This window comes from Acomys minous (genome assembly GCF_964271855.1).
Source record: "Acomys minous genome assembly, chromosome: 12".
Lineage (NCBI taxonomy): Eukaryota > Metazoa > Chordata > Mammalia > Rodentia > Muridae > Acomys > Acomys minous.
In genome coordinates this window covers 63,599,827-63,621,205 of record NC_140493.1, presented here as the reverse complement: position 1 = coordinate 63,621,205, position 21,379 = coordinate 63,599,827, and the positions used below count along the sequence as shown (strand labels likewise).

Here is a 21,379-nt window from a genome sequence, read left to right as displayed (position 1 = left end):
AGGTCAAGATCAGCTTAGACAAAGCAAGTGTCAGGCCATAAAGGACTACATAGAATCACCCTTGACTCCAAAAATAAAAGTAAAAGCCAAAAGTGACAGAAGACCTTAAGAGTGTTCATATCATTTAAACTCAGTATCTTTATTTTTAAGAACTTGGCCACTGAGTAAAAACCTTAAATATCAATTATGGATCAGCTAAAAATAATAAAGGACTGTTTTATTGAATATTATTGATTTCAATAAGATCATATATGACATGATTTAAATGTGTATAAAATTAGATATAGAAATCACTATTTTATATTTGTAAAGTATTGAATACATATATTATATAAAACATATAGAAAATAACAATAGGCTTATGTGATTTTGCTTTCTTTTCTTTTATAAGATTTATTTATTTATTATGTATACAGTTTAATGTCTGCAAGCCAGAAGAAGGCACCATATCTCATTATAGATGGTTATGGGCCACCATGTGGTTTCTAGAGATTGAATTCAGGACCTTTGGAAGAGCAGCCAGCACTCTTAACCTCTGAGCCATCTCTTTTTGGCCCCTTGTTTGGTTTTCTTTAGTTTTAAATCTACAAAGAATTTTATTGAACTTGTATTAAAACTATCAAAGTAAAACACAGAGACTACTTGAATTTAAGATGAAAATATCTATAACTTAAGTGTACTAGTTAAAAGGAGGATTGTGGTGATCACTACATATATATTTAATGGCTTGATCAAGAGCTGTTGGAGCATGGTACTTTGACAAGATCCAGCTGTGCTATAAAAGCAAGCATGAAAAAGCAGCTGAAGCAGATGTGGAAGCTGATGCTTGTTTAACCATCTTGGCTACTAGAGCTGGCTTCATTTACTGTTTCCAATCATCATCATCACTGCTATGCTTTGTTTGCTAGACCTGTGTGTAAATGTAGAGCTATTAGCAGGCCAAGTGAAGGAGAGTCCTTTCCCCAAACCTCATGTCACAATGTATAGAGCCATGTCAACAGCTAAGACCCCCTCAATCAGGATCACTTTACTTCTGCAGGTTCCAAGAACTCCCAGTTCTCAGTCCAAGAAGAGAGAGATGAGGGACACCAGATTCCCCACCTCCACCCCCAGAAGGCCTTTCACTCTCCTTTGGCATACTGACTCTTCCTCCAATTGTTTAGATTATCCCTCCAGGTTGCTATAGATTTGCAAAATGGTCTTGAAAAAACGTTGCTTTCACAGAGACGTTTCACAGAAAGCCACAAGAAATCAAATGCAGGAGTGTGGTACCCAGTCCCAATTTCAATCCACAGACATCTCACATACCCAAGGCGCAGGGAACAGGACACAAGAAGAGGCAGAAAGACTTAAGAACCAGAGGATCAGGGAGTTTTCTGTGAGATTGTGTTTTCCAACATCAGAATCTGCAACCATAAAGTCTTACCAACATAACTGCCTAAACATGATCTGAAGAAGGAGGACACCAATAGACATGCCAAAGTTGGTGGGGCCTCAGCTTTACACAAAGAACTAGCTATAGAAAACTAAGGAATGCTGAGAGTAGGAGAAATAGTTTTCTGCAGGGAAGAACACACCAAACTGGATGTGCAGTACCAAAATGATCAGTCCTGAACACATACATACAAGTAGCACAGACCAAACAGGTTATTTTTAGGAGTGTATATACATTCACATATACTTACCATATTTTCCAGTGTATAAAATGACTTTTTAACTCCAGAAACATGAGTGCCAAGGTTGGGTGTTGTCTTATATGCCAGGTACTTACCTAAAGCTTCCTTCCCCTTGCTTCATATGTCTGGCACATACAGTGGGGGATACCAAAGCCAATTCCCCACTCTGTGTGGGGAGTATGAAGCAGGGAATAGCAAGCTTCACACATCTTTCTGTACCTCAAGGAGGAGAGCGTGAGTGTGGATTAGCTCTCCACCAGAACCCGCCCACTGAACTCTGAGGGCTGCATGTCTTAGGGTTGAGTGTGGAGTGCACCAGTGTAGGCTGGCACTAGCTGTCTGCAGGCATTTAATAAAGCACCTGGCTGTCTGTGCCCTGCCTGCAAATAGACACATGCCTGATGCTGCACAGGGTGTAAGTTGGAATAGGGGCAGCCTTATATGGCAAGTATATTCCAAACTATATTTTAACTGGAAAAGTTGGCAGTTGCCTTATATGCTTAGTCATCTTATACTCCAGAAAATATAGTATATGCATACAACAACAGTTAATGAAAAGAGGCCATAAATTTCAAAGACAGCAAAGAAGAGTGTATGGTAGGGCTTGGGAGGAGGAAAGGGAAGGAGAAAAAAATAAAAGAAATAATAAAACAGAAAAAAATCCATTGTGGGGATGAAGAGATGCTTCAGCAGTTAAGAGTGCTCATTTCTCTTGTAGAGGACCTGAATTCACTTTCCAGCACCCACATGGTGTGCCCACAACTACCCTTACCTCCAGCTCATAGGGATCCAACAGGCAAGCGCACGGTATACATACATTCATGCAGTGAAAACATTCATATACGTAAAGTAAAATAAATAAATCTAAGCAAACATTTAAAAGCATATGTTGCCTTGACACAGTGCACCAATGAAGTGCCTGGCTGATTGATGTTTATATAACTAAGACAGAGACAAAGTCACTATTCCAAGAACAAAAGTCTTCAAGGTAATTCTTTGTTCCTGCGTGTAAAGAATAGATGCAGTTTTCTTCACTAGAATAATTAATCTTTGTCTATTCTCCTATTTTTAAAAAAAATCAATCCTAATGCTCCCCTGTATTATATGACAAATTGTCTAACTTGCGTAATGTGAAAATAGAGCTCCACTTCCATGCATTTAGCCACACTCTGTTCATTGAGTCCATAGGCACCAAGACCAATATTAATCTCTATAACTCAGACACAATATCCATTCGTGATACATATGGGAAAAGTATATGTCTTTTAGAGGGTAGGCTTTCTCTTCCAACCTGCTACTAAAGGGTGTTGGATAACCACTGCATTTTTCAACCAGTGAGAGTGTGTTTCTATAAGGGCCACAAATGCATGCTCTTTAAAATCAAGTCATAGAAAGCAGAACTTAGGTAAAGTCCCAAAGGGTGGGATACAGTACCAAGTCAGTGTGAGGGCCCATCATTTCTCTTGAAGTCAGGATTTGAGAACAGAATCTACAAGAAGTGTTAATTTCAGTTTTCTGCTGAAAGTTCAGTTTATTTTGCTTTACCAATTTCCTAGGATGAGTAAAGGATAGCCAATTGGCCTTTTCAACTTATTAGTTTGATGATAGAAACCTCCCAGATTTTTTGCCTTTAAATTTGGGCATAATAAAAGCCAATATTAAACATTTTCTTTTCATCTTTTGCTGTAGTTGCTATCCCCCAGCACCACTGCTTCCTAAATGAAATTAAAATAAAATGCATGTATATCACATTTGCAAGCCAAAGTGAGGTTTTGACACACTATTTATTGGCAGTGGTTCTTTTAGAGAAAGGCCATGAATCTGTCAACTGTTCACCACGCAGTGTGAAGGTACTCTTCTGAAATCCCATGAATGGCCCATTCTGTGGTGAAAACTCAGAAAAGCCTAATGCTCAGCTGGCTACAGTGAGATGTGCTCTTCATCCGTCTTCAGTCCATGTGCTTGCTTTGACCTAGATCGGCATCCCACTGAGCACCACCCAGAACTGGGGCACAGAATTACTATGTTGAGCTCTTTGCTCCCCCTTTCTTCTGTGGAAATAATCTCTGCCTTTGATCATTGCTGCTGCTATTGATTTATTGCCATCATAGCTGTGGACACTTGTCATTTGTATACATAAAATATGTGAGTTCTGAAACTGGTTTTGGAGACAGCAAGGTGGACCAGTGAGTAAAGGCTTTGCCTCCAACCTCATGACTTCAATTCAATCCCCAGGAGTCACATAGTGGAAGCAATATCCAAAATATATGAAGAACTCAAGAAATTAAACCAAACCAAATAACCCAATTAAGAAATGAAACTCAGAACTGAACAGAATTTTCAACAGAGGAATGTCGAATGGCTGAGAAACACTTAAAGAAATGTTCAACATCTTTAGTCATCAAGGAAATGCATATCAAAACAACTCTGAGATTCCATCCATCACCCAGCAGAATGGATAAGATTAAAAATTCAAGAGACACTACATGCTGGCAAGGATGTGGAGAGAGAGGAACACTCCTTCATTGCTGGTGGGAATGCAAACTTGTACAACCACTTTGGAAATGTCTGATGCTTTCTCAGAAAACTGGGAATAGGGCTTCCCCAAGAGCCAGCTATTCCACTCCTCAGAATGTACCCAGAAGATGCTCTAGCACACAACAAGGACATATGCTCAACCATGTTCATAGCAGCCTTATTCATAATAGCCAGAACATGGAAGCAGCCCAAGTGTCCCTCAGTAGAAGAATGGATAAAGAAACTGTGGTACATTTACACTATAGAATACTACTCAGCTATTAAAAACAAGGAATTCCAGAAATTTGTAGATAAATTGGTGGAACTAGAAAGGATCATAATGAGTGAGTTAACCCAGAAGCAGAAAGACTCAAATAATATATACTTTCTCACTTATAATTGGACGCCAGCCCAAGGGGCATGTCCCATAAAAGTCTTCACTTACCAGGAAATTGGGATAGATAGGAGGACATCATATTGAGACTCTAGGTAAGAGAAGTATAGGAGAATGGGGAAATAGAAGGATCCAGAGTGTCCTAGAAACCTGCAAGAAGAACATTATGATAGGTAGATCTGGGCCCAGGGGTTCTACTCAAACTATGACACCAACCAAGGACAATACATGCAGTAAACATCAAACTCCTACCCAGATCTATCCAATGAACAGGACATTCTCTACAGTTGAGTGGAGAGTGGGGACTGACTTTCACATGAACTCTGATGCCCCATATTTGACCACATCCCCTTGATGGGGAGGCCTGGTGGCACTCAGAGGAAGAATAGCAGGCTACCAAGAAGAGACTTGATACCCTATGAGCATATACAGGGGGAGGAGGTCCCCCTCAGTCACAGACATAGGAGAGGGGAGTAAGGTGAAAGTGGGAGGGAAGGAGGAACAGGAAGATACAAGAGATGGGATAACAATTGAGATGTAATATGAATAAATTAATTTAAAAAGTTAAAAAAATAAAACCAAACTCCTATGAGTTCTCTTATGGTCTCTATACACATGTATGTGTTTGTGCACACACATGGGTTTAAATTTAATATATTTTATTTAAGTAAACTCTAAATTAAAATTTAGGAAAAATTAAAGTTAAAATAGTATACTAGTCTCACTTGGTACTCACAGCTTGATCTCATCCAGAAAATGTATTCTGACTGACCTTACCTTAAGAATGGGTATGTTGCTCATGTTTGTAACTGAGCATGCTCCTGATGAGGTGTGGCTGCATCTCACACTAATGGATGCTACGTTTTCCACTGGTTAGATGAAATCTGACTTTCCCTTGACTGGTTGTTCTACACATCAGAGGTGTCCTAAGGTTACTGAGGAAGAAATATAAGTAAGAGGCTCTGTCCTGCCTCTCTGTTTCTCAAGACTTTTGTCTTCAGATGCAAAGTCATCTATAATTAGACAGAGAAGAGTGAAGAAACAATCCTTGAAAGCCTATGTTCCAGAGAGTATGACTGACAGATGCGTTACATAACATTAACTATGACTGATACATGTATTAAGTATCCCATTAGTTTTTCTAACAATACTATGAGATGGTTATCATTTTTCATAATGTGTAGAAAAAAATCAAGATTCAGAGATGTTAGTTGGACAAGCAGCTGAACCACACAGAGCTTGACATGGAGGAGTGAAACACAACTCCTTCAGACTGAAGGGTCAATACCTTGTTCCTGTGGAGTTGGGGGTGGGGCCTAGGAACCAAAATGCCACATTATATAAATGGCCAAAGCTTTTGAAATCCCATTGTTTTCTCTCAGTTTAATGACAATCAGATTGTGAGGGTGAAATGAGACTTCTGAGTCACTTAGGCATCTGCTAAACCCCTGGATTCCTTTTCTTCTGTGGTCTCTCCACTCTGTGAAGTAGGTACTGATGCTCCTAATGGGTACTTGGCTTTTTCTCATGGACTCAAAGGGCCAGCTGTGTTTATGTCCTTTGGAAGCCTCTACATCCCTTGCTTCAAACAGATGACTTCCACCCAACCTTAATATAACACCATTGGCTCTCTGACCAATTTGAAATATGAGAGAGGATAATTCTATGTGATAATGATTTTCAAATGGTGCACTCAATCGACAAGAATCTTCAGAGCATTTGCTTTGAAAAATGAATTGCCTGTGCCCTGTATTGTCTGTTTATCTTTTTAAAGAAATTCATCACTTTAATAATTCAGGGTAGCATGTTGTTGTTAGGTGCAAAGAAATTTAAAGAAGTGTAGTATTTTTGGTTTCTGAAAGGCTCAGGCAACATCATGTTGGAGAGATAGACAGGATCTAATATACAGAAGACAGGGAGGAAAGCTGTGAATTGCCATTCTCTAACCCTTGGAATAATAAAATTACAACAGCTGCAGTGACTTGCAGTATGCCTGCACGAGGCTGGTGTTGTCATCAGTTAGTCTTGAATAGCAGGAATCCCCAGAATCCTCTGCACTATTGAACTGTTGGCTAGCTACAGAGTCTGGGAGGGAAGAAGTCATTTTTCTCAGTGTGTACCTACTGATAAGTCAATCAGGCTCTGTGGACAGTTGTAAACCCATATTCACACATTAAATTCAGTTGGTCACAAAATAACAGAAGATACCTCAAAGTGGGAAGAGATTTGTAGAGGAATGATATGGAAGGTGACAGGAGACATAGGGAGATAATAGAAGATAGATGGGGCGGGGGGCTGGAGAGATGGCTCAGGAGTTAAGAGCACTGTCTGTTCTTCCAAAGGTCCTGAGTTCAATTCCCAGCAACTACATGGTGGCTCACAGCCATCTATAATGAGATCTTGTGGAGAGTCACACATGCACGCAGAACATTGTACACATAATAAAATAAATTTTTTAAAAAATTAAAATGATAGATGGAAGTGAGAATAATCAAAATTTGTTACATACAAGTGTGGAAAACTAGAATATGCAACACTGTTACGTGTTATTCTTTCCTTTGTTACAAGAAACGTGCTGTTTGGCTTACATAGCCTAGAAACACATCTCTTTTCTCTTTGAGATTTATGCATTATTATCTTATGTGTATTTGTGAACATCTGCATGTTTGCACATACACCATGTATTTCTCTGGTACCCATATAGGCAGAAGACGACTTCGGATCCCTTGGAGTTGAAGTTCCAGTCTGTGGGAAACTAAACCCAGGTCTTCCACAAGAGCAGCAAGTACTTGTAGCCACTTAGCTGTCTGCAGCTCCAGCAAGGGTATTTAAGAGAACAAAGTTCTTTAGCAATCCTGATTATATCACTTTCTTTGACAAGTTTGTGTTATGAATGTGAGCAGGCAGTTAACTATGGAGCAAGTATTAGGTGCTCTGCCTCTTCTTTGTCAAGTACTTAAAGACTCTGGAAGAATTTCCTCTCTGAGTGTGTAAGTGACTCTTTTCCTCTGGGGTATGTGTAAAAAGTGTTCTGTTCTGGACACCTGTCATGTAGCTTTACAGTTCATTGTTAATGCCAAGTCCATGCCGGCTACAAGGGCTTCCAGCCACCCAGAGGACGATTTATAGCACAGGTCTACAAAATGATCTCAACTTGTCAAACAAGAGTGCTGAGGTTCAAGCACACCAACTACCCCATAGTTATACGGCTGGCAATTGGCAATGACAGGGTTTACTAGATATGTCTGCCTTTTCACATATGAAACCTTGTCTGGAAATGAGCTAGAAGAAACAGCTTAGGAGGTCATGTAGCTAGAAAAATAGCCTTGAAATTCATTCTAATCGGCACTTCGAACTTTGCATTCATTTATTTATTCATTTAATGTGCTAAATAATCTAAGAACTGGAGACATAGCAGGAAATTAGATAGTATAAATCAGGCTGGAGAGACAGAGCAGTAGTTAAGAACATTGGCTGTTCTTCCAGAGGACTAGGGTTAAATTTCCAGCACCCAGCAGATAGCTAACAACCATCTGTAACTCCAGTTATAGGGGACCTGGTACCCTCTTCTGGCTTTCTCAGGCACTAGGCACACAAGTGCAAGTAAAACATCCATAACCATGAAATCGTTTTGAAAACCTAAGAATAAATCAGGGCCAGTAAATATGGTTCACTAGGTAAAGGCACTTTTTGCTAAGCCTGGCACCTTACTTAGAGCACTTGGACTTAAGTAGCAGGACGGAACCCACAAGTTGTCCACTACATGCTTGGCCTCACCATACTTGTAATTAAAAAAAAATTAAACTCTAAATATTTGCCTTTCAGAAGCTAGTAGTATTGGAGATTTTTGATCAGAGGAATAATGTGGTCTGCTTTTGCTTTTACAAAGATCCTTCCATCCACAATATGTAGTATCATCTGAGGGAAGGGTAAAATTGCAGCAGCAAGACCTATTAAGACCTATTAAGAGGTAGGTAGCTGCAGCAGTTCAGGCAGTACAGGTTGGAGCATAATGGAAGGAGTGAGCTGGGTTTTATGTAGAGGCTCACAAAAATGTCAATAGGATTTCCTTATGCGGTGGCTCAGTCAGGCTTTCCCAGGAGCTCAGACCTGCTGGCATCTGTGGCCTGGGTTCTTTCACCCAATCCTCCAATGTGAAATGACTTCACAGCTATGCTCACTTTAAAGAAACTGGAGCTTCTTACTTTAAGGGCTCTTATCACCAGGCTTCTGCAAGGGGAATCTGTCAGTGCCTGGAGTAGGCAGGATGGAGCATTTAGTGCCCAGAGTCCAGCATTGGGAAGCAGAAGGTGTGTGTTTATACCTGAGATTGGTAGCATGGCTGCCTCAGAGCCACTGAACGTGCATTGCAATCATCCCCAACAATTCCCCTGCAGGAGGAGCTTTATGTTCTCTGCTTCTGCTATGCACCAGCACTTATCCAGTCAAAATCAAGAGAAATTCATTTAAGGCATTGTTTTACCATAGGTTTAAAATTGAGAAAATAGCTTCTTGTAGTTAATGATTACTAAACAGTCTTCATTACCCAGAAAAAGAATCTATGATTTGCAAGTGTACGATTAATTTAAAACTTCAGAATAGATGCAAAGGTGCCTCAGCTTGCAGTGGTGGCTGCATCCTGACCAAACCACTGTTATTTGGAAAAAAAATTGTAAGTGAATGGTTCTCAACCTATGGATGGTGAACCCTTTGGGGGCAAATGGTCTTTTCACAGGGGTTGACTAAGACCAAAGAAAGAACAGAGATTTACATTACAATCCATAACAGTATCAAAATTACAGTTATGAAGTAGCAAAAAAATAATGTTATGGTTAGGGTCAGCACAACATGAGGAACTGTATTAAAGAGTTTACAGCATTAGGAAGGTTGAGAACCGCCGTCCTAAGTGCATTTAAACACCCCACCTATCAAGCATCCTGGAATGGCGCTTTACACAGGGAGAGCACTGCTGGTTGTTCCTTGTGATCCTGTGATCCACCAGGAACTGTGTATTGCTACTGCTGTTCAGTAATGTGAGAAACAACCATACTGCTTATCTCTAGTGCAAGAAAAGACCAAACCTCAGAATCCAAAAGTTGGTTTTCTACTAAATAGCTGTGCATTGCATTCAAACAATCACAACTTTAAAAATAATAAGTTAGACAGGGACTGTCTATACACATTGCTTATTGCCAGTCCATGACGTGGCTGTCATGCTGTTAGTGAAGTAATGTGAGGAAATGGCAGGCTCATTCAATTAATTTTTGCTGACCTTTAGGGGATGACTGTATATTTTCCAGTACGTGCCCATGAGTAACCACAGACATTGCATCCACTTCTTAGTTCCCAGGAAAGGCGTAAGAAACTGTGCTGGTGGGTTCAGTATGAGAGGTGATCCCTGGTCACCTTAGGCTGAGCGTGAGTTGGTTCCAGTTCACATTTCTGGAGACTTTAAGATCTCAGGCTCTTCCTAATTTTTCTTTCCAGTACAGTATAATCAATATTTCACTGAACTTGACCGTACAACTAGGCCCTCAGATAACTTCGGCATAAGCCCTGTTGTTTTTATCCAGCCCTGGAGATGATCTCTGAAGTTGTACCCTTGTGTTATCTCCCTTACCCTGAATCAGGCCATACCGGCAGGTGCCTCTGATTCCCTCTTACCTCCACAGTGCAGATGAGGTCTCCGCCACTTGAAAAGCATCTGTAGCAAACTGAACAATGCCTTTTATTATTTTCCCAGGGCTGCGCCCAAAGAGAACTCTGCGCCTGGTGCTCTGGACAGCTGAAGAACAGGGTGGAATTGGTGCTTCCCAGTATTATGAGCTACATAAGGTAAAAATCTCTAGCACATGCTGAATACTTACATTAGTAATGTTAGTGTAAACCAAAGGCATTGATTTGTACTTTGGGTTTTAAAATCTCCATAATTGTCTATTTAAGGATTCTTAGTCCACCTGGGCAAGGTGGCATACATCTTTAATCCCAGCATTTAGAGAGGTAGAGGCAGGCAGATTGCTGTGAGTTCAAGGGCATCCTTGTCTACAAAGAAAGTCCAGAATAGTCAAGGCTACACAGAAAAACCCTGTCTGGAAAAACCAAAATAAAAATTAAAAATAAATTTAAAAAATTCTTAGTCCTCTGTGGCAGGCTAACTCTGGCAAATACATGGTTCTAGAAGTGAAAAGAATGTCCTGGTGGGTGAGGATGCTATGGGGTTGAAGGCCCTTCTATCTCCTCATCATACTCACGGACCTAGGAAACTCTCAGCTGAGTGTTTGCCATCTTCTCAGACTCTTAGTAGTTCTGCTGTGCTCATATGTGGCAGAAAGTTTTAGGTAAGCATTACCTCTCCACTGAGCCAAGACTCCTACCTTTGTGCCCCAAATCCTCCTGTAAGTCCTAGGATTTGAAGCTCCAATACTTGGAGTCACCCAACAGCATCACTTTTATGGTGATGGGAATGTATCCACCACAGATCTCTGATCTGGGAATACATATGACAGCCCAATTAGACACTAAATCTAGGCATGGATGCAACCAGAAGCAAGAAGACTGCTGTGGATGATCATGGTTTTCTAGTCTACAAACTCCCTTCAACACTTGCAATGGAGGATTACTATTGAGAACAACTTTTAAAGAGTAAAACACATCAGGACAGGAAACCTCTAGAACAAGTTGAACATTAGCTCGAAGAGAAGCTATGTGACTGTCCTCAGGTGAATGGAGAAGAAAGTATACATATACCTGCTGCTGCTGCTGCTGCTGCTGCTCCTGCTGCTGCTCCTACTGCTGCTGCTCCTGCTGCTCCTGCTGTTCCTGCTGCTCCTGCTGCTCCTGCTGCTCCTGCTGTTCCTGCTGCTCCTGCTGCTCCTGCTGCTGCTCCTGCTGCTCTTGCTGCTGCTCCTACTGCTGCTGCTCCTCCTGCTGCTGCTCCTGCTGTTGCTTCTGCTGTTCCTGCTTCTGCTGCTTCTGCTTCTGCTTCTGCTGCTTCTGCTCCTGCTGCTGAGGACCCATCACTCACATAGTAACTTACAACCACCTTAAACTCAAGTTCTAAAGGTCTGATGGCCTCACTTGGCCTCTGTGTGTATCTGACATGTACAGGATGCATAGACATACATGCAGACACAATACCGTATGCATAAAATAATTTGAAAATGCATAAAATAATAAATGTATAATCATAAATCCCCAGAAGGAGATAAAACAAGGTATCCACAGTGTCACCAAGTGGCAACAGTGATGGGACAGTGATGCCTCAGAATGTTACTCCAGATGCCTTAGAGACACTGTGCCAGATGGTAGCCACCTCCCAGACAGCTCTACCCTCAGTCACAGAGCAAAGCTGGCCCTGCTGACTTTCTCATACTGTCCTGAACTCCCAAATACTTCCATTTGGTCAAGAACAAGGTATGCGGACACCTTCCCCTCCATGATACTCAAAGTCAGTCAGCTCTCTGAGCTATCTTTATGAGGAGGCTGGAATACACTTACACACACACATGCACAAGCATGTGCTCATGAACAAGTATTTGATCATGTAGATTTTATGTTCTACCCTAGCTCAGAGAAATATAGCATTGAAACTATGTAAATGGGGTTTCTAAATTATTTACTAAATATATTTTACCTTTTGAAAAAGGTTCAGTTGTAAATAGAACACCGAGTGCTATGAAGCTGTAAGTTCCATGATGTTAACACAGTAAATATAAATGGGTCAGAAATGGGAAGAATGACTATGATTGATTGTCGTGGGGAACAATTCAAGGCCTGATTCTTAAATAATAAAGGGGTCTGAATGAGGGAATAGGAAAAGAGAGAGGGACAGCTGCCCCACCCACATCTTGTGATCTTGATTATAAAATTAATGGTTTGAATTTATAGAGATTATTCTAGAGTTTTCTATCACAGTTATGGTTATTAGTCAAATAGATTGATAATCAGCAAATTACAAACTACAGGCAATAACTGATGCAGAAGCTATGGAGGAATACAGCTTACTGGCTTGTGCATCATGGCTTACTCAGCCTGATTTCTTACAGAACCCAGGACCACCAGCCCAGGGCTGGCATCATGCACAGTGCATTGGGGACTCTGCTATCAATCACTAATTTTGAAAATTCTCTAAAGAATTGTCTACAGCCTCATTTTATGGTGACTTTTTTTTTCAAATGAGGTTCCCTCCCCTCAAATGACTGTAGCTTATGTCAAGTTGACATAAAACTAGCCAGCACATCTGGTAATTATCACATGAATCAAAATGAGAGTGTGCCTAGTATGCTAGAAATTTCCTTTATACTCCTTCAAATTGACCTTCAACTCCACTAAAGGAAAATAATGTGTTGATTTTTTATTCCACAGATTGGTAATGCCTGGCCTTGGTCTTTGTATAAACATAAGCATATATTATGTAATATTAAATATGGATTCTTTCACTAAATAGTTTGTTTTTAGAATCCATCAGTGTTGGTGCATAAATAGGATTGGCCCCTTTCAGAGTCGGTTTTTGTTGTGTGAATAAACCCCAATTTCATTTTTTTTCTCCAGAAGGAAAGGAACATAGATGTTCTATTGATGGACATATATGCTCTTTCTAGTGTTAGCTACCATAAACAAAGATGCTATGAAGATTTCTGTATAGATATTTGGGTGGCCATATATATTTACTTTACATTCTAGGAGAAGAATAGCTAGGTCATATGATAAGTTATGTTCAATTTCATGAGAAACTACAGAACGATGAGAGTTTATCATTTTATATCCCCACCAGCAACATATAAGCATACTAGCTGCTCCTACCCTTCCCAGTATGTACTATGATGGCCTTTTCATGCTGGGTGATTCCTGTCGGTATTACATTTTATATAAATATTTAAAGGTGTCGTTCTAAAGGGCTAGAAGAAAAGTTCTGCCTCTAATCCTTCTTTCTCCTCTCCTCATTCCTTGCAAGGAGACCATCTTGATTCTATTGTTCTGTTGTATAGTTTGGAGAAATTAAGAAATTGAAAGTTTTTATTTTGTTTTGGTTGGTTGTTTTTTGTTTTGTTTTGTTTTGTTTTGTTTTGTTTGTTTGAGGAGGGGGAGGCCAGGCATGATAGCTCATACCTATAATCCCAGCACTTGAGAGGAAGAGGCAGGCAGATCTCTGTGAGTTCAAGGTCAGCCTGGTCTACAAAGTGAGTTTTTTGTTTGTTTGTTTTTTTATTCACATGAGTTGGATATATATATATATGTTACTTTTCTGTTGTGGTGAAAAATATGGCCATTAGCTATTTTACAGAAGACAGAGTTTATTTTGTTTTACAATTGCAAAGGGAGAGTCCATATAGTAAAGAAGGCAAGAAAGCAGTCAGAAGAGCAGGAAGCTGGCTGATCACATTTAATCTGCACACAGGAAGCAGAGAGAAAGCAGGAAGCAGGACAAGCTTATAAAACTCAGATTTCACACCCAGTATCAGACCTTTTCCAGCACAGCTAAAGGATCTATAACTACCCCAAATAGCATCAGCACCTGGGAAGGAATGAAATAGTCACATGCATGAGCCAATGGGGGGCATTTTTCTTTAAAGTGCTATAAGGGGGATGCTATTGGCATGTGGGGTGATGCTGTGTTGATGTGTGGGAATGCCTTGGGATAGCACGACATTGAATAGTGACCTGATGAAGCCACAACTGACTCTACTAAGGGCACTAAAAGAGAGCAGGATGAGGAAGCCCACTGAAATGCCTTCACATTATTGCTTTTTGATGGAGGGATTATTTAAAACATGAACTACTCTTTCAGTTGAATCCAGTTCATGTTTACTAGAAGGAAATGTCAACACACAAAGAGCACATTATTGTGAATAAACGTTGACTTGTGAGAATGGAATTTAACTTATTTTCTCATTTTCTCAAAATCAATTACTCAGATGATGTTTGTTCACATGCCACTGGTCCATTCTGCTTTTCACAGGAGCAGTGTCACTCTCTTCCCTTCTCACTGGAGGCCAGGATGTCACTTCTAACATTCCAAGATGTACTGAGGATGGGGGAGGGACTGAACTACTTTCAGCTGGACTGCTGGCATTTTAAAATCTTTTACGTATTAAGAAAGAAATATGTCCTGGCATAATTATAATTAGCAAGGTAATCTGGCCTTGAGAAAGCTTTGTTGCATGAATAGGTGATATGTTCTTGTCTGGCATGAGAAATATTTGACCTTATCCTGAGTTACTACACAAACTTCTGGCAACTGAATCACAGAGATACTGAATACCTCTGTGCCCTCATTGTCACTAATAAGGGCAATATTTTAAATGGGTTTTATTAAATGAGGAATGGATCAATAGCCATTCTAAACAGATCAGCTTACTTTTAACCCTAACCACCTTAAAAACAGGAAAGGTTAAAATGAATATCTGATTATATTTAGCCCTTCCTGTGTTGCTAATGCTGAGAAACAAAATTTCCTCCTTGCTTACATAAATAAACAAATAAATACCCCCTTCTCGTAGTAAAGTTTTTGCCAATTTCCTAATCCACATTAGGTTTCACCGTTCACTCTAGATTTAAGGGATATGTTACAAATTCCATGGAGGCTTCCTCACATTATCCTGGCAAATGAGTTTCTCAGGCAGTTTTAGTTTGCACCCCTATTGCCCCCATATGGCTTTAACGTGATCAGGGGGACCCTGCTACAATATGACAGGATAGTGCTCCCGTTTGGGTCTGGATATAAGAACAGCACATCTGATACACATGACTGCTGTAAGGGCTCCAACTGTATCACCACACAGCATTCTCCACATCATAAAGCTTGGCGCTCACAGCCTTTCTCATTAGAAGTTATGGTCCCACTCATGGCTACTTGGCTTTTAAGCATCTTGTGTTTTTCTTTCTGTGTCTAGATACTTGCATTAATCAACCAAGCATATTAGAAAATCAGTTTAAATTGTATTTATCTCAATGTGTTCTTGGTCTGGACATGTATATATTTGGTATAGCACAGCTGGGAGAACATAGGGATCTTATAGGGATTTTGTAGGTTTTGTTTTGTTTTTTCACAAAGGAAAAACAGTTTTTTTTAATTTGGGCTTTTTATGTCTCCTGAGTAGAATTTCATCACGATACAGGATGTTAAATCTTATATGCCTATATGGTAATTGTATATAAATGAATGTCTTTTATTAAGTTTTACATAAAAAGTTAAAATAAATAGTTTTAAATCCAACAATAGGCTGTGACAGCTGTAATGGAGTTCTACCCCATTCTTAGATTAAAGAGCCTTACCTGCAATTTAGGTAATATTCATATTACCTATTATGGTTTCAGAGCATGTAGAGTTTGCCTTAAATGTTGGCTCAAACTTATGACATGTAAAAAATAATGTCATTATTTCTCTGCTTCAATTACAAACAAAATAATGCAATCACCTTTTTAACCTGTTTCTGAAAATGTTGAGCCAAAACACTAGGGTTTGTTTTGAATCATTGTGGCTGGCATAGCCTCTTTTCTTCTCTAACTTTCAAGCCATGAAGAAAGGCATTAGTTTGTATCTGGTCTGCTTAAGTGGCTTACTAGAGGCTGCCTACAAGGCACAAATACTTTCTGCCTCAGTGATTCCTTATGCTTACCCAGGCCATCATGTGATCGAGAAAGAACAGCAGCATTATCTAATGAATGAATTTCCTAAAAATTCAGGTTGACATTCCCAAAAGCACGAATCTGAACCGAGGTGTCATGCCTTGGGCTCGAAAGTGACCTATATGATATGGGTCAGCATATTTGGGATTGAATTACCCCATTACACATACTTGTAAGTTTAATAGCCTTGAAAAATATACACACAGAGGGGTATATAAAGAAATGAACACTGCAGTGTGCCTTGACTCTTCATTCCTTACCACATCCCAGGTTTAGTCATGTTTTTTATGTTTTGTTTTGTTGGTTTTTTTTGTCTATATATTGTTTTGTTTTTAATGTGAGTTGTTAATCATTGGGAATTGGGAAAATCTCTTCCCAAGACACCAGAGGGATGGTAGGCCTGCCATTAATCAGCAGTCCTCCTAGGGATGACTGTCCACATCCATCAGTGGTGGTGTTAAGCCCATCAAACAGCTCCAGACAGTGCTTTGTCCAAAAGGGCATGAGGGACTAGACTGAATAAACCTGGCAAGCATGCCTGGACGTCAATGCCAAAGAGATATCCCAGCTGAGGGGTCCACTTTCTACCCTGAAGAGCAGTGTCCAGAAATATAAGCATTGTTAAATGCAGGCTGTTGTGAAGGCAGAAGCTCAGACAAGGAGACAGCTCTACAATCATGGTTCATCTGGCCAACTCTGTCCCTGACTCCTAAGAGTGTTGACTGGGGCCTGACGTTCTAACCTTCTTAGCAATGAGGACTCATCTGTAATTCTTGCTGACTCACCTATATGTGTATAACACACACACACACACACACACACACACACACACAGACATACACAAACACACACATTCACACAATCACATATACACACAGAGACATACACAAATACATACACAATCACATACACACACAGAGACATACACAAATACACACATACACAATCACATACACACAGAGACATACACAAACAAACACACACAATCACATACACACACAGAGACATAAACAAATACACACACACACACACACACACACACACACACACTTTACAGACAAAGATTTCTGCTCCCCTAAGGATTCACACATACAGGCACAGATATACACAGAGACACTTATACATACATACACACACAGATATACACAGATACATACTTACAGAGAGAGAGAGAGAGAGAGAGAGAGAGAGAGAGAGAGAGAGAGAGAGAGAGAGAGAGAGAGAGAGAGAGAGAGAGAGAGAGAGAGAGAGAGAGAGAGGAGAGAGGTGCAAGTATGCAGACACACACACACACAAACCACAAGACTAGAACTTTATTTCCCATTTTCTTTCAGATACCCTTCCTCCTGCAGTCTGTTAAGAGATGTTTGCCTGCCATTTGCCACTACTTATTCTAGAAACTGAGGGTTGCCCACAGCAACCAGCAGTTTGCTGGCATGGGCTTCAAGATTCTTTTAAAGAAGAGTTTCTCAAAACCACTTTATAAAGAGTTTTTGTACCCATCACTGCCGAACATACATAAACAGCAATTCAAATTCAGAGAGCTTAACAAGGCCTTTCAACAAAGACAGAATGTGGTTTCACAGTCTGAGTGATTTTCAAATTAAACAGCATTTCCGTCACTAGTTAAGGACAGGGGTGTCCTTTTCTCCCATGGATCCCTACAGTCTCATTTAATAAACACATCCACTGAGTTAGAGGCACTGTCACAATGACAAGGGTCAGGCCAGCTCTCCAGGTACTAACTGCAGCCTGGTAGAGTGTGTGGATGCCCCCACTCCACACAGCCGGATGACTTGTTTCCCTCCAAAGCTTTATTATATCCCACAGAGCCAAATGGGAAGCAATCAGGCTGTTTTGTCATTTGCATTAGGAAAGGTCAAGGATCAGAGCTTAATAGTAGGCAGAGGGAAAGTGCTTTGTGAAAATGGCCCATTTTTCCATGTAAGGAGAAATAATGTGCTCCGCTCATTAGATCTAACAATCAAGGAATGTAGAATTTGGTCAGTTGGTAGACATAGAGGAAAGGAAGCTATCCAAAATTCTGAAAGATTTTATTTCCCCAAAACTGTAAATGGAGTTCTCACTTCGTACGCAATGTCACCTGTGCCATCACTTATGAATTCGTATGCTTTCTCTCACCGACAGTATCAGTGGCGTGGGTAGCTGCCAGACTGTGTAATGCAGTCCTGGTTTCACATCTAAAGAAACAGAGGCTCAGTGAGGTAAGCAATGTACCCAAGGCTGCAGAGGCCATTGAGTTCAGAGCCGGAGACGCAGTGACTTACCTGACTAATTACTAGCCTTCTGCTCATCTTAAACACAGTGTCTATCGACTTGTCATGGGTGGATTGCATTTGATATAGCCAGTGATGCCAGAAAATCAGCATGCAACTTACTGGTCAGGAAGAGTCAAGGTATGTACTTAAAACTCAAGTAGCCCGGAATCTGTTCTGCACAATTAGAGAGTAAAAGGCCCAGGAAGATTGGGCATTGGATGTCCTGTTAGTTCCTGATGCATTGTTCTGGCATAGCTTCTGGGTACATTAAAAACATATGTGTATATTTAACACACACACACACACACACACACACACACACACACACACACACGATAACTCTCAAAATCCTACCATTGGGTTTCTTCAAAAAAATAAAAAATAAAATAGCAACACTTGGACTTTCTGTATGATTTCTTCTTAGTTTGGTGTATCATACAAATAAATTGATAGCTAAACAAAAAATACAGTTTGAAAACATCCCAAACCCATGCCGTGACCCAAACCCTCTTTTTGCCATGATAAATGTTAAAATCCTTGCACTGTTTAAAAGTCTGTCTTCAGATCAGAAATACCTCGGGATACTACCCTAGGACAGTCTCCAGTTTTCAGCTGTATACATGAGAGATTACGCCAATCATGCGTAGAAGTTTGTTTAGACGTTTTGTGTATTGAGCTTAGGTGCTCAATAAGTTAGCCTCTCCTCAGACTGAGTTCATCTATGTTTTTTTACTGTGCTTGTGCGTGGAATGCCCAGGATAGAAATATAACAAGATAGACTCATGTCTGAGCTGTTCTGAAAATTTCCAAATATATTTTATTGCATCCACATTTTCTAACATCATCATACAGAGAGCATATCTCTGGCCAGACCCACTTTGAACTATTCCTACAATTTAGAAGACCAGAGGAACAATTGGAAAAGAAGGGAGCTGTATGTCTCCAAAAGTTACCGTTCCCCATGTTACTGCTTTGGTAGCTGCAGAGTGAGAACAGCAAGGAAGGACAGGTGCACTGGAGCCTGGGAGGTAAGTTCAGAATTACAAAAGAGAGAAAACGAATCTGCACCAGCCAAAAATGCATTGGTGCTCACTCTTTTTCTGTGAAAGGTGGTTGTGATGAAGAGATGTCCCTCATGGCTAGTTCATCCTACCAAAGCCTAATTCCAAGAAAGGGGAATAGCAAATGAGAAGGAGAAGGATGGTGCAAGGAGCAGTACAGGGCTCTGGCACCAGACACTGCTGATTGGCTTCCAAAGAATTTGGCAGGAAGGCTTGGGCCACCCGTGTGATTTTTATCTTCTCATCTTTGGGGTAATTACCTTAATGTAGCACAGTGTGAAAACCTCTATTTAAAAATGTTCTTCTAAATCACCAACACAAGAATGGAGCAAAGGAAGAGGAAGAAAGAATATTCACTTATACACAAAGCCACTACCTTTAAGTCTTGAGAATATACTTACTGCCTAATTATCCTGACATTCCTATTGTACAAAAATGTTGAAAACACAAATATAATTTCTTACCTAATTATTTTTATTATATGGAAGTGGCACTTGAGCAGTAATAAATTCACAGTGTCTTTGTGAGAGCCAACTATTCTGGTTCGTAATGTTGAAATTCTCAAATAAAATAAAGTGCATTTTTCTCATGACATTTCTGATTTGGTGGAAACTGCCCTTTATGTTTATACATATAATATGCCAGCTTTTCCAGCAGATAGTTTATCATTCAAATAAGATAATGACACTTACCTGCATAAATTATGATTGACAGGGGACCCAAGAGATGCCAGGAAACATCCACCAGCATCTCTTACGAGCCAATCTGTTCCTCTCTCCTATCCATGGTTCTCACACTTGCCTTATAATTGGTCATCTTGCTTCTATTTAAATGAATTTTATTTTATATGTTCCAATTATATATTCAACAAAGAGAGTGGTACAATGTTAGTTACTATATTCTTGAACTTAAAATATAAGATATCAGGCAGGAGAAAGGACACAGTGGTGTGAGGCTGGGCAGAGCCACTAGGCTTTTCATTTCTGTATCTGTATCAGTTGGAAGGAATGCAGGTTAATCTCAACACAGATTTTTCATTAGGCATAAAATAAGCATTTATTATTATTATTATTATTATTATTATTATTATTATTATTATTATTATTACCTTCACAATATTACTGTTAGAATCAATCCATAAAGATTGTTATGAACCCCATTATTCATAAGGAAGACTCAGCAGAGGGGATTCATTTTGACAAAGTAATAAAAATGCTCCTTTGGAGATGACAACCTAATCACAAGGCACACTAAATAGCACTTTCCTATGCATCTTCATTTTCTCTAAGATTTTTTAAAAAAAATTCTAAAAACCACACTGGATCTGAAGATGGCTCAGCAATTAAGAGTGCTTGCTGCTCACCAAAAGGACTAGATTTTGGTTCCCAGCATCTATACCCACTGGCTGACACTCTCTTCTGGCTTTCACAGGGACTCACACACATGGTATATACACAAAGGCATACATTACATAAACATACATATAAAAATAAATCTTTAAAAGCTATATTTCTTCTCATGAAACAGTGAGGGAGCTTTAAACAGACTGTTCTGGACCTAGATAGAAGACCTCTCTGAAGCAGGTTGGAAGACCCTAGTCCTTACTTCTATTCAACAGTCAGGGATCCATGCCAAAGAGCTGTTGCTTTCCGTTGCTCTCGCTCACATAGGAAGATCAATTCTCTATACGTGTGAAGATTTTATGAAAAATTTAATGAAGTATTAAGAACTTGGGCTTAAAATCAATTATCTGTGTTGACAGAAGTACAAATTCCTTAAGGAGTGGATTGAATCCCGCCCCCTCCCCCCGTGAGGAACTTTGTA

At 39.9% G+C, this 21,379-nt stretch overlaps 1 protein-coding gene across 2 annotated transcripts in view; it reads left to right on the top strand.

Moving 5' to 3' along the window:
* The window catches only part of CPQ (carboxypeptidase Q), a 410,614-nt gene that overhangs the window by 301,737 nt on the left and 87,498 nt on the right, over positions 1-21,379 (top strand). For both annotated transcript variants that reach the window (XM_084751322.1, XM_084751321.1), the window contains one exon: positions 10,331-10,422. In XM_084751322.1, the coding sequence (XP_084607448.1) occupies positions 10,331-10,422 (92 nt within the window). The remainder of the gene's footprint in view (positions 1-10,330; positions 10,423-21,379) is intronic.